The 26861-nt window shown below is 41.1% G+C and overlaps 1 protein-coding gene across 4 annotated transcripts in view; it reads left to right on the top strand.

Annotated features, from left to right (window-relative positions):
- Positions 1-26861, top strand: part of MACROD2 (mono-ADP ribosylhydrolase 2) — an 835077-nt gene that overhangs the window by 734828 nt on the left and 73388 nt on the right. For all 4 annotated transcript variants that reach the window (XM_052678095.1, XM_052678026.1, XM_052677938.1 and 1 more), the window contains exons 9-10: positions 6925-7006; positions 20802-20837. In XM_052678095.1, the coding sequence (XP_052534055.1) occupies positions 6925-7006; positions 20802-20837 (118 nt within the window). The remainder of the gene's footprint in view (positions 1-6924; positions 7007-20801; positions 20838-26861) is intronic.

Here is a 26861-nt window from a genome sequence, read left to right as displayed (position 1 = left end):
ATTGAAAGGATGTGCCAGAGGAAGACTGATGGAGTGCAGTCAAGCTTGTAACCTTGGCTTGTGACCATTGATAGGTTTTTCTTTTTGTTATTACATCTTCACTTGAGAGAGAACAGTAGAACAAAATCCTGGGGTTAAGATCTAGCTCTGATGCTTGTTCTTTGTGACCGTGGGCATCTGTAATGTCCACCTGGTGGCAAGACTCTATCAACTGTCGCAAAATTTAGCTTTGGTTCAGATCTATGAGTAAAAGTGCTTTTCCACGAGCAAGTACTGTGGGTTTAAATGCTTTTCAGTTGCATGGAGATAGGCTTATGTCATAGCAATAGCTGCAGAGGTGTCTGACACCCATGAGATGCAGAGAGTAATTTGCCATCATCTGTTGAATGTGAGCAGAGCAGTAGGAAGAGCAGACAGGGAGAGATGTTCTGACCATGCTTTAAATTTATCCTGGGTTTCATTTCTAATTCTGTTTCTATTGCGTTTTGTTTTACAGGCTGGGGTTGTTGCAAAGCCTTATCTAAAGTTCCTTTGGGATGTTTGCATTAATATTTTAAACTTGTAATAAATTTCTGATGGTGGTTTCTGTGTTGTTTTGTTTTGTTTTAATTGCCTTTGGACTTTTAATTATCTTTCAGCCCAAGCAAATACGCTTTCATTCACAAATAGGATATTAAAGCACCAATAATAATTTTCTGCTTTTTAACTTCAGTAAGACCACCATAGAAACCATTCATCTCTATTTGTGATAAACATAAATCGTTTTATAATTTATAATGTTTTGCGTTTCATTCTTTCAATGACTGCCTAAGTAACACAGTGGTTTAAGTAAGAGTTGCTTCCTTACAGCTTAGTCCTCAGTGGGTATTTGCTCTTGATGTGAAATCATAGTGCTTCGTCAATATCTACTTTCAGAAGGCTTGCAGTAATGTGGATATTAATTCAGATTTTTGCTTTGGATTCAAAGAATTTTAAAACTCAAGTCCATGAAGAGCTCTGTCCTGACAGGGTGCGTCTTTCTCCCCCCCTTCAACCAGCAGGAGTGATCCAGAGGGTGTCTGTTTGCCTGACGCTGGCCTCGTTTGCCAACTCAAGTTAAGCAGACTGTGTTTTGGCTCAGGTCTGCAGTGGGTTTGAACTTGGGCAGGTGTAACGATCTTAAGAGCAGATGAATTTCTTTGTGAACATCATCGCACAGTTCATTGATTGTCAAATCTGCCATATCACTAGTCTGACACCTCTGCCCTGCTTAAAGCTTCTTATGAGGATGGAAGCGGCGCCGAAGCTTTGTATTTGCCATAAATACTAAACTGAAGTTCTTTTTGAGAGTAATTCTGCAATTATAGACCATGATGTCATGCTGAAAGGAGCAGACAGTCAGCTAGACTCTACGCTTTAATGGTTTCTGTGAAATTAGTAATAATAGTAGGAGGCTAAATTTTAATTTATGGCGCTGTGAAATGACTAGGTTTTATAGGGCTTGAAGCATTCACCTTTGGAAGAGGTGTGTGAAAACTTCTGGCTTCGACTATGGCTCGTTTCCAAGCGGGATGAAATCCTCTTTGCTCTTTCTTTCCATTCAAGCTGCCTGCTCTCTGAAAAGCTGGACAGATGTGCGTGGGGTTCAGGAAAGGCAGCGCCTCTGGTGAGGGAGCTCGCTGCTGCTGCAAGGGAGATGGCATCTGCCCGAGTTACTTCCAGAGCTGGCTTTTCCATCTGCTAGTTGGTTGCAATAGGATTACTGGAGGATCAGATCAGGCGGGGGTTAGGCTGAAGGGGAGACAATAGGCATCAAGAGTATCATGTACCAGTGTTCGAAGAGAGCAGAAACAGATGGTGGTCTCTTTGAAGTGTGCAAAGAGGGGACGTGACGCATCAGCTTGGTGCTGGGCAGGCAGCAGTCCTGGTGGAAAACAGTGAAATGGAAGTGAAAAACGGGGTCCCTGACAATGAGCATGAGAGTTGTCACCTTCAGAACGGCTGGTTGAGCTGCTGCCATGGCAATGGGAGTTTTACTCAGTGTGCAATGCAGTCAGGTGAGACACTCATAGCCTCATTCTGTGATACGTTAAAAATCTTTTCCTCCTCCTTTTTGTTTCCCAGCATTGAGGTTTTGATTCCGTGAGAGTGTACCTTGAAAAAAATGGGATGATATGGCCTTGTTCTCACTGCTCTCCATCTGGGACAGTGAAAGCCACCAAAGCTGCCCAAGCAATAGTGCTGCGAGCAGAGGGAAGATGTGGGATCTTAGCCCAGTGAAGGCTTAGGACCTCTTCCTTACAGGCACTGTAGTCAAGGAGACTTAATTGCTTCAGACAACTCTGAATGGTGATTGTTAGGGAAGTATCTGAGAAAGTATCTGAAGAGTTAGGATAATAAAATTTGAATATCAGAAGAGTTAATTCTTAAGGAGGCAAGTGTTGTTTCTGGCATTATGGGCTATAGGCACCGATCCAAGAATGCTGAAGTCAATAAAAAGCTTCTGTTTGGCTCCACTGAGTTTTGAATCAAGTCCACAGAACGTTTGATAAACTGAAAATGTTACAGCAAGCTTCTGGTGTTAGCCATGCCCTAATGACAGTGAGTTCTGGGGGATCAGATAAGCATATTTTGTAAAGGAGATTTGCTACAAGGAGGAGAGACTTATTCTTACTTTGTTTTCTTTGTTATTTGTTGCTATTTTCATTTGGGAAACTTTTTTTTTTAAATTACAATTGTTTTGTTGTTTTGTTTTGTTTTACAATTTTGTATTTTCTGGTAAGATTTAAACTATGGTGCAGCAGCTTATTACTGTGTATGATAAAAAGCAATCAGTGCCTGCTGGGTGAATGCCTTGGTACTGAGGACACGCATGGAGTACTTGGAAGTGCTGAAATGTAGCTGGTTTTATATTCATTGAGAGTTATTTTATTAGGACACGATGTGGCAATGACATGGAAACACTTAGTAGATGAAGTAGTGTAGAACAGCTCTTGATTGGTTTTCTGCTTAAGATCTGATGTATGGCTTGGCACCTGCACATACATGCAGCTATGCGTATGGCTCTATTTGGCAGGTCCTATAGATCAAACTTGGCAATACCTCTTGGTAGTGATGTGTAAGTGCAAAACTAAGTATTGCTGTCCCCTAAGCAGATAGAGAAGTTAAGGCAGAGGAATTGGACTCACCTTGGAAGGGCCACATCCTTGTGGCTGTTTCTCCAAGCAGTGCACACCCATCTTGTCGCTCTGCTTGCGTTCTGCAGGCAGGGCTGTCCGATTGGTGGTGTGCAGGAGTAGTGGGGCTCCCACAGAGAGGTGCAGCCCCAACTGTGCTCCAGGGCTCCTGGGACCTCCTGGGCAGCTTTGCCCATGCTACTGTGACAGTGAAGTCCCTGAGCTGGTTGCACAGCTCTTCCTGACTGTGAGTGGTCTGAGAGAGAGCCAACCCAGTGCATGGTGCATGGCCCACCAGCACATGTAAAACTGACTTGATGCTAAGTGCTCTCTAACCCCTCAGGGCAGAAAGAACACAACAAAATAAAGGAGAAAAAAAAAAAAAGAAAAGAAAAAGAAAAAAAAAACCAACAACCTTTAAGCAAAGAGCAAAGGGAAGCATTATTTTTTCTCAGCTTCTTTGTGTTAAGGTCAACAGAGCTGTCAAGAACAGCATTGCTTCTATACTTAGCGTGAGGGGTTTTGTGGATAAGATTTGGATGCATCCATGCAAAGCTGGCATTAATGACTGAGTCAGGGCCCACTCTGCTGCAGAAGCAGCCTGGGCCATGCGAAGCTCCGGTAGTTTGCTGATCCCCATTTAGTGCTGCTAGCAAAACCACCAGGAATGGATCCCAGTCAAAAGTAAATGCAGCCTGGCAAGGAGAGCAGGTCCCAAGGATAAAAAAACAACTGAAAAAGAAAATCAATGTACTCAGAGCCTTGGGCTGCGAAGCTGCCTACTAAGCTCATGCAATTTAAGTCCCTTCTTCCTCTGTTACGGCGCTCTTAATTTTGGGGTTCTTTGATCCCACTATTCATAGCTGTGAAGCAAGCAGAATTTGATCAAGCTCTGACAGGGGCTGGTTGATTTTAACACCAGCTTCCAAAAAGGAGCTGTCGATCAAGGATGAGTCTTAATAGCTTCAGCTTGCAGCTCCTTTAGGCTTGTGTTGCAGCTGTGTGGTGTTTGGTCAACTGTGGAGGAGCCAGGCACCTACAAAAGGCTCCAGGGGCTCCTCGGGCACGGAGTCCCTCGAGGTCCCTGCCTGCCCTCTGCGAAGGGGCTGCATCCAACTGCTCATCTGCTGCCATGTTCCAGATGCAATGGGAGAGCTCTCCTCTTTGGGCAAGGAATGCCTTTTGTGAGAGTGCATCCCGGGAGGCCTGCTGAGCTTTTGTGAGCCAGCAGATTACCGAGTTTTGGGTCCACTCGGATTAAACCTTTCCTTATTGCAGCTTATTGTAGCTGGTTTGGAAACAGTGAGGACAAGGGTTACTTTCTGTACCTAATTTCCAAGTTATTTTAGCTGGGGATGTTAGATAAAATAGTCAGTGACTGGCAGGATGATAGAATATGGTTTAATTTCAGATTTACTATCTGCCAACACATGCCATTCAATCAGATAAACACAGGATTTTGGCTGTCATCGCAATATCTTATGCATACTTAAAAATAGAGCGCTTTTTCTCACACCAAGAAGAAATTGAACAGGTTTATATACAGGATGTGTATAGTCAGGATGCTAGAAAATGTGAAATAGTGTGCCATTTCTGGAGAGATTCCCTATCTTTAAATTAAGGAATCATATTAGAAGTAGCAGAAATTCTCCTGATTGCAAAAGTTTTGTCATTGTCAACTGCGCAGAATAAATACAAGTAAAGGGAGCACCTTGAGAAGCTGAAATATAGAAAATGAGGGAAATGCCTGTAGTGTTTACAGCAGAGAATGTGAGATCGTACAGAGGGCCAGACGGCTCAGAACTTCTCTGTGTGGGAGTATGATTCCTCCTCTGGCTTGTAAGTTCCCATCCTTGCTGCTTGGTCTGGTGCATGTATTGCACCTATCGCTGTAATGCTCAAGTATCTGCTCTGCTCAAGAGGTGGGGATAGAAAATGGCAATCTAGGACTGCCCCAGCACGATCCTAAATCAGGTTGTACAAAGTAGGCAATTTAAGCTTTCTCTGTCGGAAGCTTCCATCCTGAAAACACAACTTCGTTAAAGTGGAAACAGGTGAAATACGGCTGTAAAAACACCACTGAAGCTTTATGTTATAAACACGTGTGTATGCAAATGAATACGCCCTTTTGGCCCATGCCCTTCATTAATGTTTGTTTGTTTAAATACTATTATTATTTTGTTTATTTAGTTTATCTGTTGTGAGGAGCAGCTGATGATGCAGTCCAGCATTTTGTGAAGCTCTAACCTGGATTGTTTACCAGAGCCTCACAAGGCAGTTTGTTTCTCTGAATGTCGTACAATCAAACACATTTTCCTGCTCACAAGTCTGCAAATGCTCCCAAGCTCTGTCTTACTGCTGCTTCTCTCCTGCTCCCCAGCCTCTTTCTTCCCTAGGGCCCACATAACCCACACCTTTGCTCTCTTCTGTCTGTTTTGCACTTTCAGCTTTTGAAGCTGCCTTTGGGAGATGTCCTTGTTACCAACCACCAGGACTTTCCAGAATAACTGATTCTTGCCTGCTCTTGTTCTGTTCTTTATTCTACTAGGCTGCTCCAAAATGAGCTCTAAAATGGCAGTCAGAGCTGCTCAAGTATAACGGTACCTTTGAAGCCAAGGCCCGTACTTGCTTCGAAAAGCAGCTCTAGCAAAAGGGCAGCTTTTTCTAGTGAAGTTAATGGAAAGAAGGCACTTTTTTTGTGAGCGTCCGTCCTGCAGGTTTCTCTGCTGGAGGGAGGCTGCTGCTTTTGTAGCATGCAGCTCACAAGCAGCTCTGCCACAGCACGTTGGCTTATTGCCCATGGAATCACGAGGGCAGCAAAATGGCAGGCAAGGAGCTGAATTCGCTACTGCTCAGAATTCATCCTTTTCTGATTATGCTCTCGTGGCACTTCAGAGAAGAACTCGATTACTGGGTGGGTGGGTCCTGCAGCTCAGCCTTGTGTGGATCTTCTCTTTTTCCACTGCTCCTTCCAGGAGTTGTGCTGGGCTAGGCGAACAGATAAAGCAAAGAAATAGCACAGCTGGAGTGAGTCCGCTGTGGGTGTCTTTCAGTCCTAAAGGCTTTGGAATTGTGTTTGGTTTTTATTGTTTGCCTTTTTTTTGTCACTTTTAGAAAAGCCTTTCACACAGAAGGCCATCCTGATTTTTTTGGAACCATTGGTGGGTTGGTGGTGCGTGCTCTGTGGGCTGTGGTTTCATTGGTACACTCAGCCTCACTAAATAGACGATGTGTTAAACGTTTTATTTACCCCGTGTGCTACCTGTCATCTAATCAGCTTTTGTTTTTGCTGCATTTTGCCTGTATTATAGCAAGAGTAAGTGATTTCATGTAAATTAAAACCACATGAAACCTTTTAAAGCCATTTTAAAGTACTAAATGGTTTCGCAAATAGGTTTGTCCAACAAAGATTGGAAAAAGAGCTCTTTGCTTACCCGTTTACTCTTTTTTATGCTTATTAGAAACCCCCCCGTGTGACACTTTCATCAAACATTGCATCCTGGTACTCATCTAGAATGCCAAAAGTAATTTATACTATGCTCAAGAGTGGTTTGCATAAACAGGAGGTAGTTAACAAAGAATACAGTTTTGAACTACAATTGCAAATTTTATTGTATAAATTACAACACAGATGCACAATGAAATCAAAACACGTGTCCCTATGATGTTTCCTTGCTTGCCTGAAGCATAAAGCAGTGTTGGTATTAACTATTATTGCTGATGTTTATTGTTGCAATCATTTCACTGTGAATAATTCTGTTTCTTACAGGTGGATCGTATCATCTTCTGCGTCTTTTTGGAGGTTGACTACAAAATTTTCAAGAAGAAAATGGGCGAGATTTTCCCTATAGGTAGGTATGGGAATTTACTGCCATCTGACTGCAAAAAACGATGCAGGAAAAGGCAACAGTCGGCATCCTTTCTGTTTTCACTGCCTAAGCCAAGTATTAAAATGTGAACTTTCTTAAGAGATCAGTTGCACAAAGAGGCTGTGATGCTGGAGAAACACAGGCGTTTAAAATCTGTGAACCGGTAAAACTGTTTTGTGATGCTGCTTTTGCAAAATCAAGGCCTGCTTTTCCATGCTCAGTATTATTAGTTTCTTCAGTCCTTACTGTAATCCGTATCTCCTCTTTAAGGCTGCTGTGTGGCACTGCTTCTCTTGAGCGGAGGAAGATGATTTGCACTAATGTATATAGCTCCTACCGTATATGGCTTTTCCATGCACACTGTGTATGCTTTACTCTTTCTCTAATAGTGCTGGTAGGGTTTCTCTGCATCTTAAAAGGTACCACAGGGGTTAGAGCCCAACTGTGTCTGAATGGGAACTTTAAACCTGAGCTGTCCCTGTGCGAGAATGAATTGGAGAAAGATGGCTCTCACCGGAGCACTTGGGAAATGTTAGCCGTTCATCTTAGGCCTCACACAGGAGGTTACTTTCTAGAATGCAAGAAAACTGGTAGATAGTAAATTTGTTCACACCCCTCCTTATATAACTGTGATTTATTTTTATCATACATCATTAGAAATCCGTGTTAGAGCAGTGGGTTTTTTTAATCAACCCTAACCCTCTCCCATTTTATTCTGTTTTCTCTGCTATATGTGATAAGATCCAGATTTTAGTCTTTTTTTTTTTATCACCCATTTCTGAAATGGCAGTCACTTAAATGCTGCTCCCTGCACTGACTGACTGCCTGGTGGAATGGGCCTGTGAGTAATGGGAAGCAGAGCTTGGGTGTGTTGTGAGATTCTCAATTAATTTTACAGGGCCATGTTGTCATAGTAGCCATGGTGAATTTTTTTGCCTTTGACTTTTTTTTTTTTTTCCTACTTTTACTGGTAATATGGATATTGTGATGTTTCTGCCTTATCTCACTAGAACTAACAACTTTGTAATCTCCAGTTTGCAGTGATCGCAAGCCTAGAGACATACTGAATAATTCAGGTAGCATAGAATGGTGTCTGTGTAGTAATATTTTGGGCTGGAGTACAGTGAACATTTGTTCAGACTGTATTCACATCTAGTCTGGATAGTGTATGATTTTTATCTTTTTTTTTTGGTCAATGTACACATTGGACAAGACAGCAGTGCCCTGTCTTCTGTTGCTGCCTCTGTCTCTGCCTTTCGGATTAAGGAAGAGTAAACTATTGTGCAGTTTGTCAACAGATTACAGTATTGATACTCACCATCACTGAAGTCTTTGAAATTCCAGATGAAAGCCTGCTGTTGTTACTACGAATGTAAAGCTCTCTTGGGTTTGAAAGCCCCAGAGACAATGAGATGCTTCAGGTGCTGAAGCGTGACAAAACTAAAGGGGGAAAGAGGGTTAAAAGGGAGATCTACTTCTTTTTTTGTGTTGTCAAAATAGGGCATTGTTGAAGTCTTGAACAAAGAGAGTCTGTTGTGTTGGACATCACAGCGTGTAGACTTCTTATTGCCTTATGTGCAGGTGATTTGTTGTACCATAGTTCTGTAATTTTAAAAGCATGTCTATTCTCATGCGTGTAAAGCTTTAACTTTTTTTTATTGTTTTTTAATCAAACTAAAACAGGGAACTTGTATATGACCACAGTAAAGCAGTGGTGATGGGAACCCTCTAATGTGCAGTAACATCCTGTAGTTGGCAGGTGTGTGACTGTGAAAAAGGACCACAGGATCTGATGCTCATGCAGATAGCTTTCTAGAGAAAAAATGCTTTACTTCTCAGCAGCCATAATTTGGTGTAGGTTTCTAAAAAAAATCTTAGGACCTATTCTCATAGGCTTTCAGCTGTAATTTTCTCACCGTTAATGATTCTGAATACCAGTTTTGCTTTAATAGTGCAGGCTTCCGGAAGGACTTGAACATCTACTGGTTTTTAAGTTTGGAGCTTTAAAAGGCACCAAGCTGGCTTCTAAGATTTTTTCCCTGAGTCAGTGAAGGATTTCCTGTGTTTAGGTCAGTAGTCAGCAATTTGGGAGATCTGATGTTAATCTCTTGTAACACCATGGATGTGTGGTGTGCTCTTACAGGAGTCACTTAGATGTGCAGCTTATGAGGAGAGCGGCAGAAAAGATGTGTACAAATGAAATGACTTCGATAGCATCCCTGCAGAAAAGATCAGTATCTGGGCCTCTGTCTCAGAAGAGTGCCCTAATGATTGATGTTCAGCATCAGGCTTCCTTTGCCCTGCTGAAGTGGCACTTTTCTGCTGGGTACCATCACAACAGCAGTTAGGTTGAAGTTGGCCCCATCCTAAATTGTCTGTAGCTGAATGATGAGGACATTAGCTGTAGGTCTTAATGGTGATCACCAAAGGATTGTCAGGTGTACTGTTTCTTCCTTTTTTCTTGTCAATTGGTATCTGCATTTAAGCCTAATGTAAGCTCCAACAAGTTCTCCACAGACTCCCCTCCTGGGGATTATTGCATCTCTCTTCAAGACTGGCTTCTTCCACAAGGGATTCGGTGTGGTTCTGTGTCAACTGTCTGTACCTTTGGCAATAGAATCCTGATATGTAGACTCTGGAAAGAACTGCCAAAACTGCTATGGCGTTTTTTGTTTGTTTGTTTTTAAGTGATTCTATTAGTGTAATAAAACAGAAGTCTCCAAGGAAAGATTTGCCCTAAATTTAAATTGATAGCAAGCTATCTGAACATTCACAGGAAGGAATAATGCTGAGATATTACTTGAGGCTTAGAGAAAAAAACACTGAGATGTTTTAAATGTGCATCTCACATTCAGAAACATTACAAAATATATCTACATTAATAGATGTGGACAAAAATGCTTAGAAAGAAGAATATATTCATGGAGTTATATACATAAATAGTTATTACTTTAAACCTAGTGCATTAATAAATCCAAAAAGGCATCCAAGTACTTAAGCTAGTCAAGTGATAATGAAATGAAGCTAGAGTTACACCTCAGTGCATTAGAGTAAGTGGAATATAGATACAGGGAAATTGTTCCATTAGTTGAACATATCATTAGACTTATTTTGTGAGAGGGATGCCAAAGAAATTAGTTGAGTAATAGTACTGATATTAAGACAACTGCCAAGAGCTTTGTCATTTGCAAACTTTAAATATATACGGGAAGAAGCAGACTTCTAAGTAATTTCATATCTTAGAAGTGTAACATAGCTGTTCAGTAACGGACCAGTTGTCACAGCCTCAGCATTTCAGATCCAATCTTAGTAAGCAATAGCCTGTACAGAGCCTGAGTCAAAGCCAACATGCTCTGAGGGTAATGCCATGTAAGCTTTAACTCAGACTCAGATCTCATCCCTATAATGGCCCAGGAAAGTATTATTTTAGAGGGAAAAGTGCCCTGATTCACTCAAAATTTAGAGTGGAATCTCTGAGGTTTTGCTGAGAAGTTCATGAACGTCCTGGTAGGAAAAGAGCAAGAATAGAAGACTTTTTGTTGGACAACAAATCTTAAAATCAGTCACTGTTTTAGCACATGAGGTGAGACAAATGGTGATTTGTTTTTCTGTGGATCAGTTGTGTTCTCTCTCTTGGTGGAATGAAACAGCCCAGACATCCTCTCTTCAGCTGCATACTGACATTCTCTCTGGTTAATCTGAGATGATGTCTCGCTGCATATCCTTCAGGCAAATAAAATGCCCTTGCCTGTAATCCTGGCTCAGATGTGTACTTCTTACCTCACTGGATTCATTGCTACTGGTATTATGTGTGAGCTTTCCAGGAAAGCTGCTGATACTTGTATCATTTTTTCTCTTGGAATTCATTGTCTCTTCTAACACAGTTCTGCACAGAGCCTGGAATCCAGGCATTACTTTTATTACTAAATATATATTTGTCAAACCTACCAGGAAACGGTATGAAAACGTTCCCCTTGAAAAGCTGGACTTGCTCACTTTTACCTTACAGTTACACGTGCTCCTTGGTTGCTATTCATGTGAGTAAAATTAAGCATGTTTGTACACGGTTGCCAGCTGGAGGCAGAGACACCTTATTTTTCTCCTGTGTCCTGTGTGTAGCTAGCTATTTAGTATGTCAGATAGATAATCCTGTGGAGACCTTTGGCAAATGCTTATTTTTCATGGTGACTATTGTACATTATGAAAGGTTTGTCTTAAATTGCAATGTTTAAAGTACTTCTGAATCTACCACCTGTTATCAGTGGATTGGAAAGGGAAATCATTTTTTTCTGAAAATGTTCTTTAGACAAAATAATGTCATAAAAGGTGTATACTATGAAGCTGCCCCGTTCCAGGTGATATTACTCTTACTAGTTTAAACACAGTAACAGAATTACTTCACTAAAGCATCGCTAAAATTGCTAGAGAGGAGAGATTTGCACTTTTATTAGACCAATTGATAGATGGAAGATGCAAGCTTTTAGACTCTGTGTCCTTTCAGAGCTAATTGAAAGGATGCTGAGCCCAACAGCTTGTTCTTTTTTTTTTTTTTTTGTGAGCCACATCAGTTGGTGCTGAGAGAGAGAGAAATTGCTTCTTGAAAAGCTTTCTCTCCCTTCTATTCCAGGTTATGACATTTAGTGCATTTTCTGCTTTTACCCTGCATGCCAAAATGCTATCCACCCTGTCCAAAGCAATGCGGATGAGAACTACTGTTCTCTATTAATCCTCCTATTACTTTAGGAGGATGCAATGTGCAAATAGGAAGTTGTGCATAAATGTGCAAATACCTTATAATTGCAGAGGAAATTCGTTGTTAAGAGATCTACCAGGCTTGGAATCAAATTGGAAACTGTCTAAATGCCTGAATGAAGGGCTTTGTATTAAAAAGGCAGATCCCTGCACTAATACGTGACTGAACTGTTAAGCAGAGTTTGTAATTGCTGTGCTGGTGTTGAGGAGCATCCCCTCTGCACTTAATATGGCAGAACCCACTGGGACTACGACAGGCCTCAGCGTGAGCAAAGGAATCATAAGTTAGCCTTTTGTAAGCAATTCTATATCAAATGGGTAATTCGTTTGATAAATTTTGCCTCTCTGTTTGCATTTGCAGTGTTCACGAGCAGATTCATTGTGTTAATTTGTCACCTGAATGTATTCCACAAAATATTTTTCATAGGCTTTATTTTGCTGCATGGATAGGTGCCAGCTGGCTTACTGGAAGTCCCTGATACCCTTTATTTGAGGTCTGGTCTGGGTAGGGGCTTGCATGTTAAGTCACCCAGCTATGGCTCATGGCTGGTTCAGGCCACCAGGGCTTTGGGGCTACTGGGAGGCTCGGCTGAAGGAGCCTGCAGGCCTTTGGTCTTCACCTGCCTGTCAAGGGCATCCTGAGTGTGCTGCTGGGCTCAGCTGCTTTCCTCGTTTGTGGGCAGAGCTTTCGGGTCACTGCATTCCCAGCACGTAAACACTGTGCCTCTTCACTGGTTTGAACCAGAGGGGCTGGAGATGGGGCATTCAGTGCTCCACAGCACGGAAATCTGGGGGGAGTCCCGTGTTCAGGTAGAGATGAGTGAAGCTTTTTCAGTGAGTGAGAAGGAATTGTGGTCTTGACAGAGCTGTGACAGACCAAAGAGGATTTTGCACGGATAGGAAGTGCTGACGCAGTGGCAAAGGTTTGAAATCCTCCCCCCCCCCCCCCCCCCCCCCCCCCCAACCCCTTTGAGCTTTGTATTGAGGGGTGTCATCCTCCAAGGCCTTGTACAGGACCCCTCCCTGGAGGACTTGAGTCTGAACTGCTGGGAGGAGGCACAGGCTTGCTGTTTCCAGTGGTGGTTGCCTTTCCCTCAGTAACACAGGCTCCTAAGGAAGCACAGCTGTCTGGGGGAGCTGGAGGAGCCTGCACACCACAATAGGATGATGGCTTTGCTCTATTTCTCTCTTAGAGCACCTGCAGATTCTGATCGAGTGCACTCCAACGTAAATAGCTCGCTGTAAAAATTGTTCTCAATCCAAAAGCTTCATATAGCCATAAGGCTTAGAATACCCATCCTTTTCAAGATGTGTCTGAAACAACTTACCTCATAAAATCAAGCCAAGTAAAATCTGAAGGTGTTCACAGAACTGTGAAACTAATTTTTTCTATTGCTTTTTGTCTTAATTTGCCATGGCAGTGACTATGCCAGTCCAACTGCATGTTGAGGTTGCTTCCTTTGCCCTTTCTGCCAGTATCTCTGTCTTTTAGGTGATCTGTAGGGGCAGGAGGGTGAACAGGAAGCAGCTCAGGGGCAACTTTGGAGACAGAGACCAGGAGAAGGGTCCCAGCTCCTTCTGACACGTCAGTAGGTCACCAGTGCCTTAGAAATGGTAGTGGGGAGTTCTGCTTCGGTCTGAATCATAACGAAGCTTCCTGGTGTGACCTCTTCTGAATTATTTCCTGGCAGTCTGCTGGCAGAGTACTGCTCTAGTGTTTAGTTGTATTGCAAGTATCGGTCACCTCAGGCATGGGGCTTAAATCCTCTGATTGTACACTGTTAGACACAAGTTTGTGGTATTCTGCTGCATGTGAGCTGTAGAAAGAAAGTTGTCTGCTTGCCTCATTCTTGTTAGCAGCAACAGCACTGCTTAGATCAGGGTATGGACAGACAATGGGTCTGTAAAGTATTTCAGTGCTCTTTCAGGAGGTGAAGTTCTCCATTTTTTTCTTTTTTTCTTTTTTTCTTTTTTTTTTTTTCCTTTTTTGCTCTGATAGTGTTTTCTGAATGTTTGCCTTTCCTTGTATAGCGAGACTGATGATAGAGCCTACAGTTGCACCAGCAGATAGGGGAAAATGGCTCTTTTGCACTCCAAATCCCTGAGCTCTTGAGCTCCTGGTGGATAAGGATTGCATTGAAACAGTGAAATGGCAGGTGATGAAGGTGCCCTTCGAGGCACAGGGGTTTTGCAGGGTTGCTGCATGTCTTAGCAGTGTGGGAGAGGATAGGGAAGATGATGAGTGTGGTAATTATAAGGTGAGTCCGGAGCACTGTTTTGTCTCTTGCAACACAAGAAATGCCAGGAAATATTCCAGGAAATGATGAATCAGAATTTATTTATTTATTTATTTATTTATTTATTTATTTATAAAAGGTAATTTTCTACCCAACACATAGCTAGGGAGTAGGAACACTTGTTGTGAGGTGCTGCAGACCCTGCAGGAATTAAATGTAGTTGAAAAGGAGATTAGCTCAACCAGCATAGGACTAGTCCAGCAGTGGCTGTTAGACACCATAACCTGTAAGAGATATGCTCAGGAAGAAGCTGGTAGTAGGAGGGAAATTTTTGCTGTTTTATTCAGTCCTTTGCACATGGATGCCTGGCAGAAGGAGGTGAACAAGCATAAGCCCTTCCTGTGTGATATCTTCCGGATATGTAATTTTGAACAGGCACCTTTTCTTCCTGCTGCCTTGCATAGTCTTTTAGATTCCATGTAAAACAGTGCAAATGCATTTCACATCATGCTCGAAAATATGCCATCTTCTCCGGACACTGATGCTGAGTCATTTCATGTGCTTGAGTGCTTCTAATTGCAAAGGATGCCGTTAAATTTGTGTTTGTCTCATTTGATTGCCTCTGTCTTAGGTTACTGATGAGATTTTGTTAGAAGCTTGTATTTGCATGTGGTGACACATTTCTAAAACATAACATTTTGTGTGTGAATGCTACACTAGCATATTTATGGGTGAGAAATCCACTTGAACATTCTGGTAAACAAAACTCAGTTGTTTTCAGTATTTTAAGGCATCGAAGAAATAAGGAAGTTTAGAAATAGGTTCTTTTTTAAAAAACAGATGAGTGTTTTTGCAAAGAGTGTAAGGTAGAAGCATCTGGGAAATAGAAATTCAAATCTGATCCTGGCTGTGAGCTCTACTTCCTGCGCTGCAGCTCTGCTGTCCAGTTCACCCACAGTGGGAACAGCAGCCGCTGTGTTGCCTTTGTAGGCACCTGAGGCTCATATGGGTATATGCATTTTACTGCAGATTGAGTGATATGATGCATAAAAGATATCTTTGTGGTAAAAAACAACAACAAAAAAAGTGTAACTTCTTAAGAGGCTGGTACTATGGATTTCTATTTGATATGGCTTCAAAAGCTACAAGCATTTTACATGCAGCGAGGCTCTGGTGTTGTGGGACTGGTGTAACCAAGCAACATGGGAGGAAAAACCGCACCGATGCTGCAGCAAGGCTGGGATGTGCGGTGTGTCAATGGGAAGTTCTGCACAATCACAACAGAGTAAACAAAATTTCATCAAACTTGTTTAGCGTCAGCTGGGAGTTTATATAGTACCTATTGTTCTGCAAGGAGGATTACAGGGTACAAATGCTCAGAAGCTCCGCTTCTCCTTCCAAAGCAGAAGGATGTGCTGCTTTTGTTGAGGATTTTTTTTTTTTTTCCTGAGAATATTTTTTACAAGTAGATGTGATAAGAATCAGGCCTTGTCTTGCCTGATCTCATCAGGCAGAGATTTCCAAATCTGCTTTTCCTCAAACAAAACATTCCCCTTTTCTGTGCTGTTGGTCAGTCGGTTGCATCAACTCTGTGGAGAGCAGTCTTCCATGGCTCAGAGCAGCCAAAAGAGCTCATGAGCTCCTACATTACTGTGAGCCCTCTGTGTACATACAGGCTTTGTCAAGCCCTGGGGTGTCCTTGCGTGCCTTACTACACTACCAATCTTCTTTTCTGAGATGGAGTCTGTGCGCTATTATGAAGCTCCTGTCAGGTAGCAGCAGTGGTCCTATGCTATCCAAAAGAAGTGATTTTTTTTTCCTCACTTAAAATAGATAATAGATACAGCGTTAGAAAGCTTGTCAAGCTGTTAATATAATTGTGCAGATAGGTGGGTGAAGCTTTGGAACAAAGTTTCAGAAAAACAAATGTGGTAAAGAGGAATAGGGACAGTGAGTACTCGGTCTGCAGGAAATCCAATATTATCATGGTTTAGGCAGTTTGCAGAGGGCTGGTAGCCTGGTTCATGCTGCCACCCACTGCAAGATTTGACAGAAGAAGCTTTTCATTTGAGTAAGCAGACATTGCACTAAAATGGGATCCATTGTCTTGAAACCTTAGTGCAGCACATCCTCTGTTCTTCTAGCGGGAGCTGTACGGTCAGATCATCAAGTCCCTGCTAGGCAAATGCTTGAGGACTGGAAACCTGCTTTTGCACAACAAAAAATCTCAATGGGATAGCTGCAGCTCTCACTGCTGAGAGGTTTCATGCATTTTTTTTATTGGGCTTTTTTTGTTTTGTTTTGTTTTTTTGTTTTTTGTTTTTTGAGGCATGAGCATTAAAATCTCCATTTTGTTCCTTCAGCCTCTTGTATTGCTCCACCCATCCCATTGCTCTGCTTGCCACGGTGCATTTATGCAGGCTACAGAAGGGAGAGGTCTGGTCCCATTGTGCTCCCAGCCCTTTTCACAGTTGTCTTCAGCCTGTGCAGCCACACTTGCATGACAGAGACAGCTGAGACACATGGGTAAGGATTGAGATCAGGGAACAGCAGAAAGTGCTGAAAAGATAAACAAATGCTAAAGGATGAGATGAAGAGGCTGAGGAAAGGGAGAAGGCAGTAAGAAACCATCAGCATGCAGCACTGCTGGGGAGCACCAGGAGCCTGAAATGCAGGCCCTGAGTACAGATTAAACAGCTGCCTCGAGCAGCTTGGAGCTGCCTCTACTGTAAGAGCTCCATGAGGCATGCATAGTTAGAAATTAAAGGTGTTTGCATAGCATTGACTCTCCCCATGCAAACGTGATGAACAATGCAAATAGAAGGTGAGCAACAAGGAAGTAGTAGTTTAATGGCTTTGGGGATTAGCAGTGGTATTTAGAGCCTTTCACCTCTTTGTTCCTAACATAAATCTAAACACAGATTGATGATTTTAGCCATCTGGCTTGCACTTGCTTGTATGCAGTGTCTAGTGAGACAGAGAAGGAACCTGACCAGCAAGGCAAAGGAAAAATACGTATATGACAGAAGGTGGCATCTCTTTCTCCTGTGCCAGTAGGAGCTGGTACGGTGCAATCATTCTCACCAAGTTCAGCAGGTAACAAGGGAGAGGGGAATGAAGAGGTAACTGACATCTCTTGATACATGAATATACCACGAAGCCTGTAATTTATACAAATGTATACGTACCAAGCAAATTGCACTCAAATGCAGAGCTCTCTGATCTTTTGAGATATAGTTAACCCATGTAATGTGAGAGTTAGAGGGCCAGTTTCCATCACAGGTTGATTCTGCATTGTAAATTATTTTAACTGACTGGAAACTGTTCTCCCGTATATCACCTACCTAATACCTTGATTTTATGAACCATAGCTGAACTAGTAGGTGGAAAACTTTGTGCCTTCAAATGTATGAAATGTTTTGGATTAGATGTCTTCCTTGTCTCCCAAGCCTTCTAAATACTGATATGAGTTTTCTTGCTGATGGGTTGACTCATGCAGAGAGTCAGTGCCAGTTTTCCTTTTGCTTCAGGAAGAGATCTTGAAAGATTTGTCTTTTTTTTTTTTTCCCCTAGAAAAATATTCTTGGTAGAATTCCCCAAAATACAGGGTTTTAATTGGCAAAGCCATGTGAAAGGCCACTGCTCTACTCTGCCAAACATAAGAGTAACCAAGAACGACCACATGCTTGCAAGACCAAATGCAACAATCCCAGGCAATATGTGAGGCAGAGTGGCTGGAAGACTGTGTAGAGGAAATAGATCTGGGAGAAGGCCAGTGGCATCCTGGCTTATATCAGAAATAGTTGCCAGCATGAGTAAGAAAGTGATCATCCTCCTGTAGTCAGCACTTGTGAGGCTGCGCCTTGAGTACTGTGTTCAGTTTTGGGCCCCTCACTGCAAGGAAGGCACTGAGGGCCTGGAGCGTGTTCAGAATAGGGCAGCGGAGCTGTGAGGGGTCTGGAGCACAAGTGTGATGGGGGGCAGCTGAGGGAACTGGGGATGGTCAGTCTGGAGAAGAGGAAGCCAAGGAGAGACCTTATTGTTCTCTACAATGGCCTGAAGGGAGTTGTAGTGAGGGAGGTGAGGGTTGGCATCTTTATCCTATGTAACTAGAAGTAAGATGAGAGGAAGTGGCTTTGAGTTTCTCCAGGAGAGATTCAGTTTGGATGTTAGGAAATAATTTTCTCCAAGAGTGGTCGTGTGCTGGAATGGACTGCCCAGGGAGGTGGGGAACTCACTTGTCCCTACAGATGTACAATAAATGTTTAGATGTTGTAGTGAGGGACGTGGTTTAGTGGGAAATATTGGTGATAGGTGGACAGTTGGACTGAAGAATCTTAGAGGTCTTTTCAAACCCTGATGAATCTGTGCACACTCTGCAGCATGTTTTCCTATTCAGTTAACTCTTTTAAGAGTAAGAGTTGCAGCAAGCTCACATCTGGGCTTTCAAATGTGAGCTTGGGCAAGAAATTTGGCCACGTTTCTTCCAGGCAATGATTACTGGCATCAGAGACTGACTCTTGGGCTCTTCTGTGATTTTACTCAATTTTGTTTTGGGACTGATAGACTGGTTTGCTTTGGTTTAATATATGCATCACTCTAGAAAGCTTATTCTACAAGGGGTAAAAATATGCATAGGGAGCAAGAAAAATAAACCTTAGTATTACAGATCTAATTTATAGCAATCTTGGCACTCATTTGGTCCTATATTCATATTTATAATAGCTCCGGTATAAAAAAAAAAAAAACAAAAACAAACAAAACAAAACAAAAAAACTTTTATGTGCTTTCATTTCTTTAAAACCCAGTAACTGCCTGTAATAACATACTATTGGGAGAAAAGCGAAAGATTTTTGGATAAAGATTCCTAAAATAATGTTTTTCACCCAAAATAATTGGTTTTGGCATAGAGTTCTGACAGCTAAATGTGGTGTTTATCACTTTAGCTAGCCACACCAAGGTCAGTGAAAGAGATAGCTTTATATATGACAGAGAAGCACTTCCACCAGATGCATTAATATTTTAAGAATAAGAATTATAGACACATGAAGTGACTGGGGAGTGCTGTGTGCCAAAAGGAAACTCAGATTCAGATACAGGTTGGAGTAGAATTTTCAAAGGCACCACAATGACCTGGAGGTCATGTCACAACATGGGCAGGAGCCCACCTCCCATTTTTGGAAGTGATGTGAAGACTGCATTGCATTTCAGCAAGGTTTAGGTTCCTCTTCCCAGAGAGAAAAAAAAAAAAAAAAACACTCCAAAACCAGCACTTAGTTCACAATTAGTTCACAAAATCAGTCTTTGACTTCTCATAATTATATTGCATGATTACTACTTAATAAGGCCAAATTTCTTGTCTGTGTCCATTATCACCAACTTAGAGGCTATTTCTGTTGCTCTGGGAATTTCATATTCCAAGTCACTTAGAGAACTATAATTCAGACCTTCAACAGAAGAACGGGTGATATATGTGTGTTAGGATGTTATATTACACTGATTTAGTGTCGTGTCTTAGATTAACTTGAAATTTTATCCTGCTGGCTTCATTATAAACATTTCCGTGGGAAGAATATGTTATTGGAAATGGATTAATGAATAAGCTTTGTATTAACCAAATGCTTTCTGAGTGGTTTGTTGAAAAATGTCAGGACTGTTTCAGAATCCTGGCTCTATTTGAGTGAATGGCAGGATTCCCACTGGCTTCCTTCAACGCTTCTCTCTTCTTGATCGCAAAGCCTACTTGTCAGAGCTGCTTACAGTTTCTGTGTACAGATAGGGGTCAGTGTGCCTTTTCGAACTCCAAAGCAATTGTTTTTAGAGTCAGGAGGAAGGAGGTAAAGCATGTGGCGACTTTGTTCAGTCCCGATCCTTTGTGCCAGTTTGAAGTGTGCTCAAGAAAAACGCAACTTGTCCTTTAGTGTCTTCTGGAAGTCCTGCCATGCATGCAGAGCAGGTGTGACCGCAATGGAAGGTGGTGAGGGATGGATATAGATCCATCTAGCGTAGATTTACAAGCCCCCATGAAAAGTTTCATGCTCATGATTTTATTTTATGTTTTATGTTTTGATTTAAGCAGAACTGCCAGTGCAGGCCTCTGTTATTTACTAATTGTTCTGTACGTAAAATGTTTCAAGCTCCAAATTTTGATGAAAGCAGGTCTTCAGTCCTCATGGCATGCATTACAGTATTTGAATCTCAGTGGAGCTTGTGGTGTAAAGATCCAATTCTGTAAATTAGGACCTAAATAATACTGCTAATTTCCATTGCCATTGATCATAGTACTGCAGAACTCCTTGGGGTTCAAATGGCGTAATAACACGTACATGCAGACCTTTGAAAGATGCTATGCTTTAGGCAGAAATTGTAGGCTTGCAGAATTTGCACTTGCCCAAATCTGTTTCAGAGGATATAAATACAGTCCACAGACTAAGGAGCTTAGTTGAGAAACCTCTGTGGTCACTGGACTTAGATGATTAAGGCTCTGGAATGTTGTTTTACTCAGATATTAACTAAGGCAAATCTTTTTTATTCTCTCCCACTGCTCTTCCCCAAAAAGGTCTCATGTTATGGAACTGCTTCGTTACCAAAATGTAACTTTTTGAAAAAGGAACTTTCTTCATAGCATCAAAAGCTTTTTTTTTTTTTTTTTTTTTTTTCCCATCTACCTCCAGGTCTCCCTACAAAATGTTAAATGGGAGAAGGGAAGCTAAGATATGTACAGTTTGAATAATGGAATACTTTATTTTGGATGTTTCCCGATTTTTATTTTTATTTTTTTTTAACAGATGACAATGAAGAGACTGAAATAAGTGAAGAGACAGGTGAGTATGTTATATTTTATGCTAAAACATTTAATTTTGAGAAGGATGAAACAAACTGGAAGGGTTCTTAAAACAAATAGTGTTGGTTGTGATATGCAGTGCCAATCATTTATTGCTATTGTTACAATAATCATCTTTAGTTTTTAACAACATAGGGAAAATGATCCCTGATAGTATATAATGCTTATTAAGAATGGCTGAAACCAACTTTTTAGTATCATCTTTTGTGAGCTTTTTTTGTTAGTATTTTGTTTGAACATGAATGGGAAATAATTAGAATTCTACAGTCTGCTCGTAAAAAGGTGTGGATACAGCAATTCTTGAGTCGTTTGCAATTGTGATTAGTAGCTGTGATTTGTTTGCAATGACAGCAGTGGCAGAACTCTCCAGCAAACTCTGGAATAAATGGAATGTCACTGGATGATATTTCAAAGAATTCATTTCCATGGAGTCCACTAATTGACTATTGGAGTACTCATCTTGCTACCACTTGCCAGTTACACATCAGCCAACTTTCAGCTCAACTAATGGTGCAGTTGTTCAGCCAACGCTTTTTAGCATCTCAGAATGCTGCAGTATGTAGTACAAAAAGCTGTACGAAAGTGTATTGTATACACTGTTCTCCCCCTGTTCCAACAGGACGTGCTACGTGTTTTTTCCATGGACTGAAGTCAGAATCACTGCCTGTATTTCCCTTCATCCTTTTCCATGTCTCTCTTGTAGTGCTAGCCTTTTACCAGCAGTCAGGGACTTTTTTTTCCTTAATAGATGATAAAAATGCAGTGCTAAAATCACATCAACCAGCTCTTCCAGCACATTCAGGTGTATCCCATTTCACCTAATTAGCACACCTAGTTCCTCGAAGCTATTGTCAGCCTACTGCCTTTCTGCTGCTCCTATTCTTCTTAAACTCCACTTATATGTATGGGACCTTGGAACGGGCTTTGCTCATAAGCTGAGCACCTCTAACTTTCATTTTGTCTATTACAAGGTTGCCTCTTCCATTCACCAGCTGAGAAATACTTTCAGCTAGCTTTTTCTCGTGACATGTTTGTCAGATCCCTTCATGTTATTCCCTATGTTCCTACCTAGTTTTAACTGCTACTGGTATGCAAATTCAGCCTTCCTGATTCCATCCCTGGGTACTTTTCTACACTCCTTTTGTTGCATGTCACTCACGATGACTTTGTGTTGTAATTCCTTGACCTAGATCTTAGAACATCCCGGGTTGGAAAGAACCCACCAAAGATTACTCAGTCCAACTCCTGGCTCCACACAGAACCACTCAAACTTCAAACCTGAGAGCGCTGTCCAAATGATTCTCATGCAAGTGAGCCTTCTGCTGACATCCCATCTTTCAGCACAAGTTGGGTTGTTCCTCACTCATCAATTCCTGGAAATCCTTCTTTGTGCCATTCCATCTAGTGAGCAGAAAGGTCCTTACTCTGCTCCTTTTCTTCCCAGCCTTCCCCTGAAATCAGTCACCTGATGTTTCTCAAAGCCTGGCTTTTCGTCTCTGGCCATGTTTGTTACTGATTCTCCCATGTTTGAGAGTAGTAAATCAAGCTGGGTACCATCTGTGACAGTGCGTGGGTGTGTACTACCTCTCAGGTCTCTGTGACCCTGATCCCATCATAGCCCAGTGAATATGATGTGTTGGAATTTCCAGTTATTTGCTTTGGGAAAGGATATGAGATCAGGAAGGAGAGCCACTTGGAAAAAGGCAGAGATATGCCAGCCAGAAAACGAGGTAAAAGCTCTTGAAGCACTGTGTTGGCTGCTTAAACTGGCAAGATTGTCTTGAAGACAAATGGATTATGATGATTTATGCAACAAGTTAATTAGCTTAGAAATTATAAATTCTTTAATAACAGTGGATATGCATAAATGTGCAAACATGGATATACACAGATAGTTATGTGTTACTGTGATGGATTAACACATTCTTTTATGGCTTTCTGGACTGTTGGTTTTATTACATATAATTGTAATTACTTTTTGGTGTCAAGATTACTGGATAGGAACTTTCAGAGATTTTAATACAATTAGTGTGATTAATATAGTTGTACATATATACATAAAAGAAGGAAAATGAAGATTGTCCTTATACAACAAACATTTGCCAAAGATTGCCCTCAGTTGAATTTTCAGTATTCATCTAACATTTCCAATTTCATTTTTTACAGTAATCATGGCATGCATGTTTTTATAAGTCAATTATTTTGCATTTTTTCTCTTCTTGTTTTCGTGGAGATTATGCAAATTACATTGTTGGGTTTTTTTTAAGCATTTAAAATTACAATTAAAAGGAAGTATATTTCCACTCAGTAGCCATTCTTTTCTTTTTTGCAGAATAAATAAATATATCTTTTTTTATCCTTCATGAATTTAGGTGAAGCTGCATAGCTGCTCTGGGAAATAATCACTGAATTAAGTTGTTTGAAGAAGGTATTTCCCTACATACCCTCTTCCTTGTGCATGTAATACAGATGAGATCATAGTTGATCTCACAGGCTTGTTTGTAGGGTACGATGAACATCAACAACATGTACTTAGTTATTCAGTTCTGATTTCAAGATATTTTGGGAATCAGCACACTGACAGTCATGAGTCAGTACCTACAGTGACCAAACACAAATGTATTTACTATAGCTAGTCCAGAAGTGGTTGGGAGTTTTGTCATTTTGACCTCCTTGTGTACGGTTGTGGTTTAACCTAACAGGCGGCTGAACACCACACAGCCTTTGCTCACTCGTACCTCTCAGTGGGATGGAGGAGAGAATCTGAGAAGAAAAAAAAAAAAAGTGGTAGAACTCATAGATTGAGAGAAAAACAACTTACTAAAAAAGGAAAAGTGAAATAACAGTAATGATAACTTAAAATATGTGTATGTCTTTACAAAACAAATGGTGCACAAAACAATTTCTCACCACCCACTGATGCCCAGCCAGTTCCTGAATAGCAGCAGCTCCCTTGGCCAACTTCCCTCAGTTTTTGAGTTTTTTCATATGATGCCATATGGTATGGAATATCCCTTTGGCCCTGTTGGATAGGCTGGTTCTGTACTCTCTCAGTTCCTTGTGCCCCTGCAGCTTTCCCTCACTGGCAGGACAGCATGAGAAGCTGAGTAAGTCTTTGGCTCTGTATAGCGCTGCTAGGCAACAACTTACATAGGTGTGTTTTCTCCTAAAGCCAAAACATAGCATCATGCCTGACACGATGAAGAAAATCAACTCTGTCCCAGCTGAAGCCAAGACTGGGTATGAACTTTTTTAATGATCATAGACGCATTTGCAGAAGTTATAAATGCATATTTAATTTCTGCACTGAGGGGAGTTTTGATTTTTTTATATTCAGATAGCTTAAAGTTTGAAAGAGTTCAACTTTTCACAGTTATGAGGGAAAAATTGAGTATCAACATCTAGTTGCCACTTCAAGTTCTTAATTGAATAATCACTTTTCATTTCACTTGACTTCATGGGCCATGACTCCAGCAGTTGGAATCGGTAGTTGGCACTAATATTGATGATCCTGTTTTGTTGAACTGTCCATATCCTGTCTGCTTTGGGGTTATTTCTCCAGTTCTCATGCTTAAAAAAAGCTACCTTTTTAAAAAAGTAAAAGAACTTCTGGGTTATGGAGAGCACATGTTGCAAACTGCATGTCGTGTAGACCTCTGGCAGAGATTCAAATATTCTAAATTTCAGCTAAATCTCCGTGCCTACAATTCGTTGTTGGTTGGGTGTTTGTGAAGGGCCAGTATCTAGCCAAAAGAAAATAGGGAGAAGCAGAGGGACTCAAATGAGACGTAGATTCATATCTGCACCAATTTCAGTGTGAAGAACGTAGTAGAATACTGCAGACTTTACAGAACCAGTCCTAATTAAAACCCGGTGGCAAGAGATAGAGGAAAAAACCTGATTTTGGTTTGGTGTCGGCTAATGTTGGTGGGAATATGTTCATTAGATGCTGGATTAGAGCTCAGATACAGCTGAAGAACTATCTGGGAGTGGTGGGAATATGTTCATTAGATGCTGGGATAGAGCTCAGGTACAGCTGAAGAACTATCTGGGAGTAAGAAGTAACACGACCTTATATTGTGTGTGCCTTGTTGAGTGATGTACGCATTATGAAAGTAATCTTTCTTCTATTTCTACCACCCTGAAGTACAAATATGGTGTTGTTAGTAGAAAGGCCTTTTTTAGAAGAGAAACCGTAGGAATAAAGTATTAAAATAATATTAATTGCATGTCTGCCAGGTAATCTCTATTAATATCTATGTTAATACTGTAAAATCAAACAGACATGAGTGATCATTTTAATGAGTCAATCACGTAACATCACTGCGTATTTTGGATATGCTAGAATAAGAAAAATATTTAAAAGTAATAATAACCCAGTGTTAGTAAATATACACACTCAAGACTGCTTTTCTAATAGCATTTAACTTGCAAGGGTTTAACCCATGTGTTTGTTATTCTGGATGCTGTTTCTTGTTGCAGCTGCTAGCTTAACTGCACCACTTAATTCAGAGAGAATGGCTACTAATACATTTCATACAGCTTGCTGTTAGAATAGCTTGAGCCAAAAGAACAGATTCAGTAATGTCAGGTACAGACTAATGCACTTCTAGATCTCGGCTTTATGAGTAATACCCTATGTAAGCAAAAAGAAGGACCGTATGACCTAACAGCCTTGTCTTCTTTTAACTTCACTGTTTTAATGCTGCAGTCATGATGCTTAATGCTTTAAGCTCCATTAAGGGAAGATTATTCTAAACTTTAACTTCAGAAGGACTTGGCTTTTATATCCATAACTTCACATACCTACTCGTAGAAGCGTGCAAAATAAGCCCTAATACTGCCATAATTATGTGCGCAATTGCAGTGATTGCATCTGGAAATTACAGAACCGTGTGCTATTATGAGAAGCATAGTCCAGATACACAGTAATGCTGCATTATTATGCACTGACATAAGTTAATTCTCTTTCCATAAAACCAAAACAAACAAAACAAGGCACAAAAAATCCCATGCTAAAGTGTTTCAGTTCTGAAGCTGTTTTCTCCTCTTTGGCTTCCCCCTCCATGTTGTACCAAGGCCTTTTGACCTCATCCGAGTAAACGTTGCCACCCACCTGTTGTATATCTCATCTAATAGTTGCTCATGTGTGTTGCCCTGCTTGTTATGCCATTTCTGCCCCAAGTGTCCTACTTAGCCCACCAGATAGTTACTCCAGAAGTGACAGCCTGCTATAGGATGTCAGACCAAAGGATCTCATTGACACTAACAAGAGAAGGCCAACTATAAACAATGCCATATAAACGCTCTATTTCCTTGTGCGTTCCACTGTGTACGCACACAGGCTTGGATACTTTTTACTTTGGAGGGAGACTTGGAGGAAAATAGGAAACACTTGTAGACAGCAAGGCTTTGTAACTGTGAGGGATTTTTGAAATAGCTTACTTTGAGAGAAACTGTCAGGTTTAAGTGGTTTGTTAACCCTCTGAATTAGCCTTCAAGTAAGAATGATGTCTCCCAGTGTTAGAGCTCAGAAACCTGATCATGATTAGAAAAGCTTTGAAAATGATTGGTTCAGACACCTGTGTAGGTGTTCTGTTTTTAAACAGAGATTGGCAAGCAGGATTCTGTAGTATTTGGCTATTTGCTCTGAAAGACATACTACTGTAAAGCACAAAGGGTGAAGAGTTGTATTTTGACCACAACAAAAGTCATTATTTTGAATCTTGAAGGGATCCCTTTCTGTCTCTAAAATGACGGAAAATTGCTAAATAAATAAATAAATACAAAGCCTCTGTGTCCTTTAATGAACGTGAAAAGATTCTGTATAGAGTGAAGAAAGACCATTTATTTTGACAGGGTGTCAGCCTCCTCCCTTTCTGTCTTTCTGCTGACAATTAAGATGTTGGTTATGCTATTTAATGTATTGAGATACTCACCAAAGACCTGGCTGGACACTTGCACTTAAGTTTGATTGACATTTGACTTTTGGGCTTGGAGGAAG

Source organism: Tympanuchus pallidicinctus, unplaced genomic scaffold (genome assembly GCF_026119805.1).
Source record: "Tympanuchus pallidicinctus isolate F22 unplaced genomic scaffold, pur_lepc_1.0 scaffold1, whole genome shotgun sequence".
NCBI lineage: Eukaryota > Metazoa > Chordata > Aves > Galliformes > Phasianidae > Tympanuchus > Tympanuchus pallidicinctus.
This window is presented reverse-complemented; position numbering and strand designations above follow the sequence as displayed.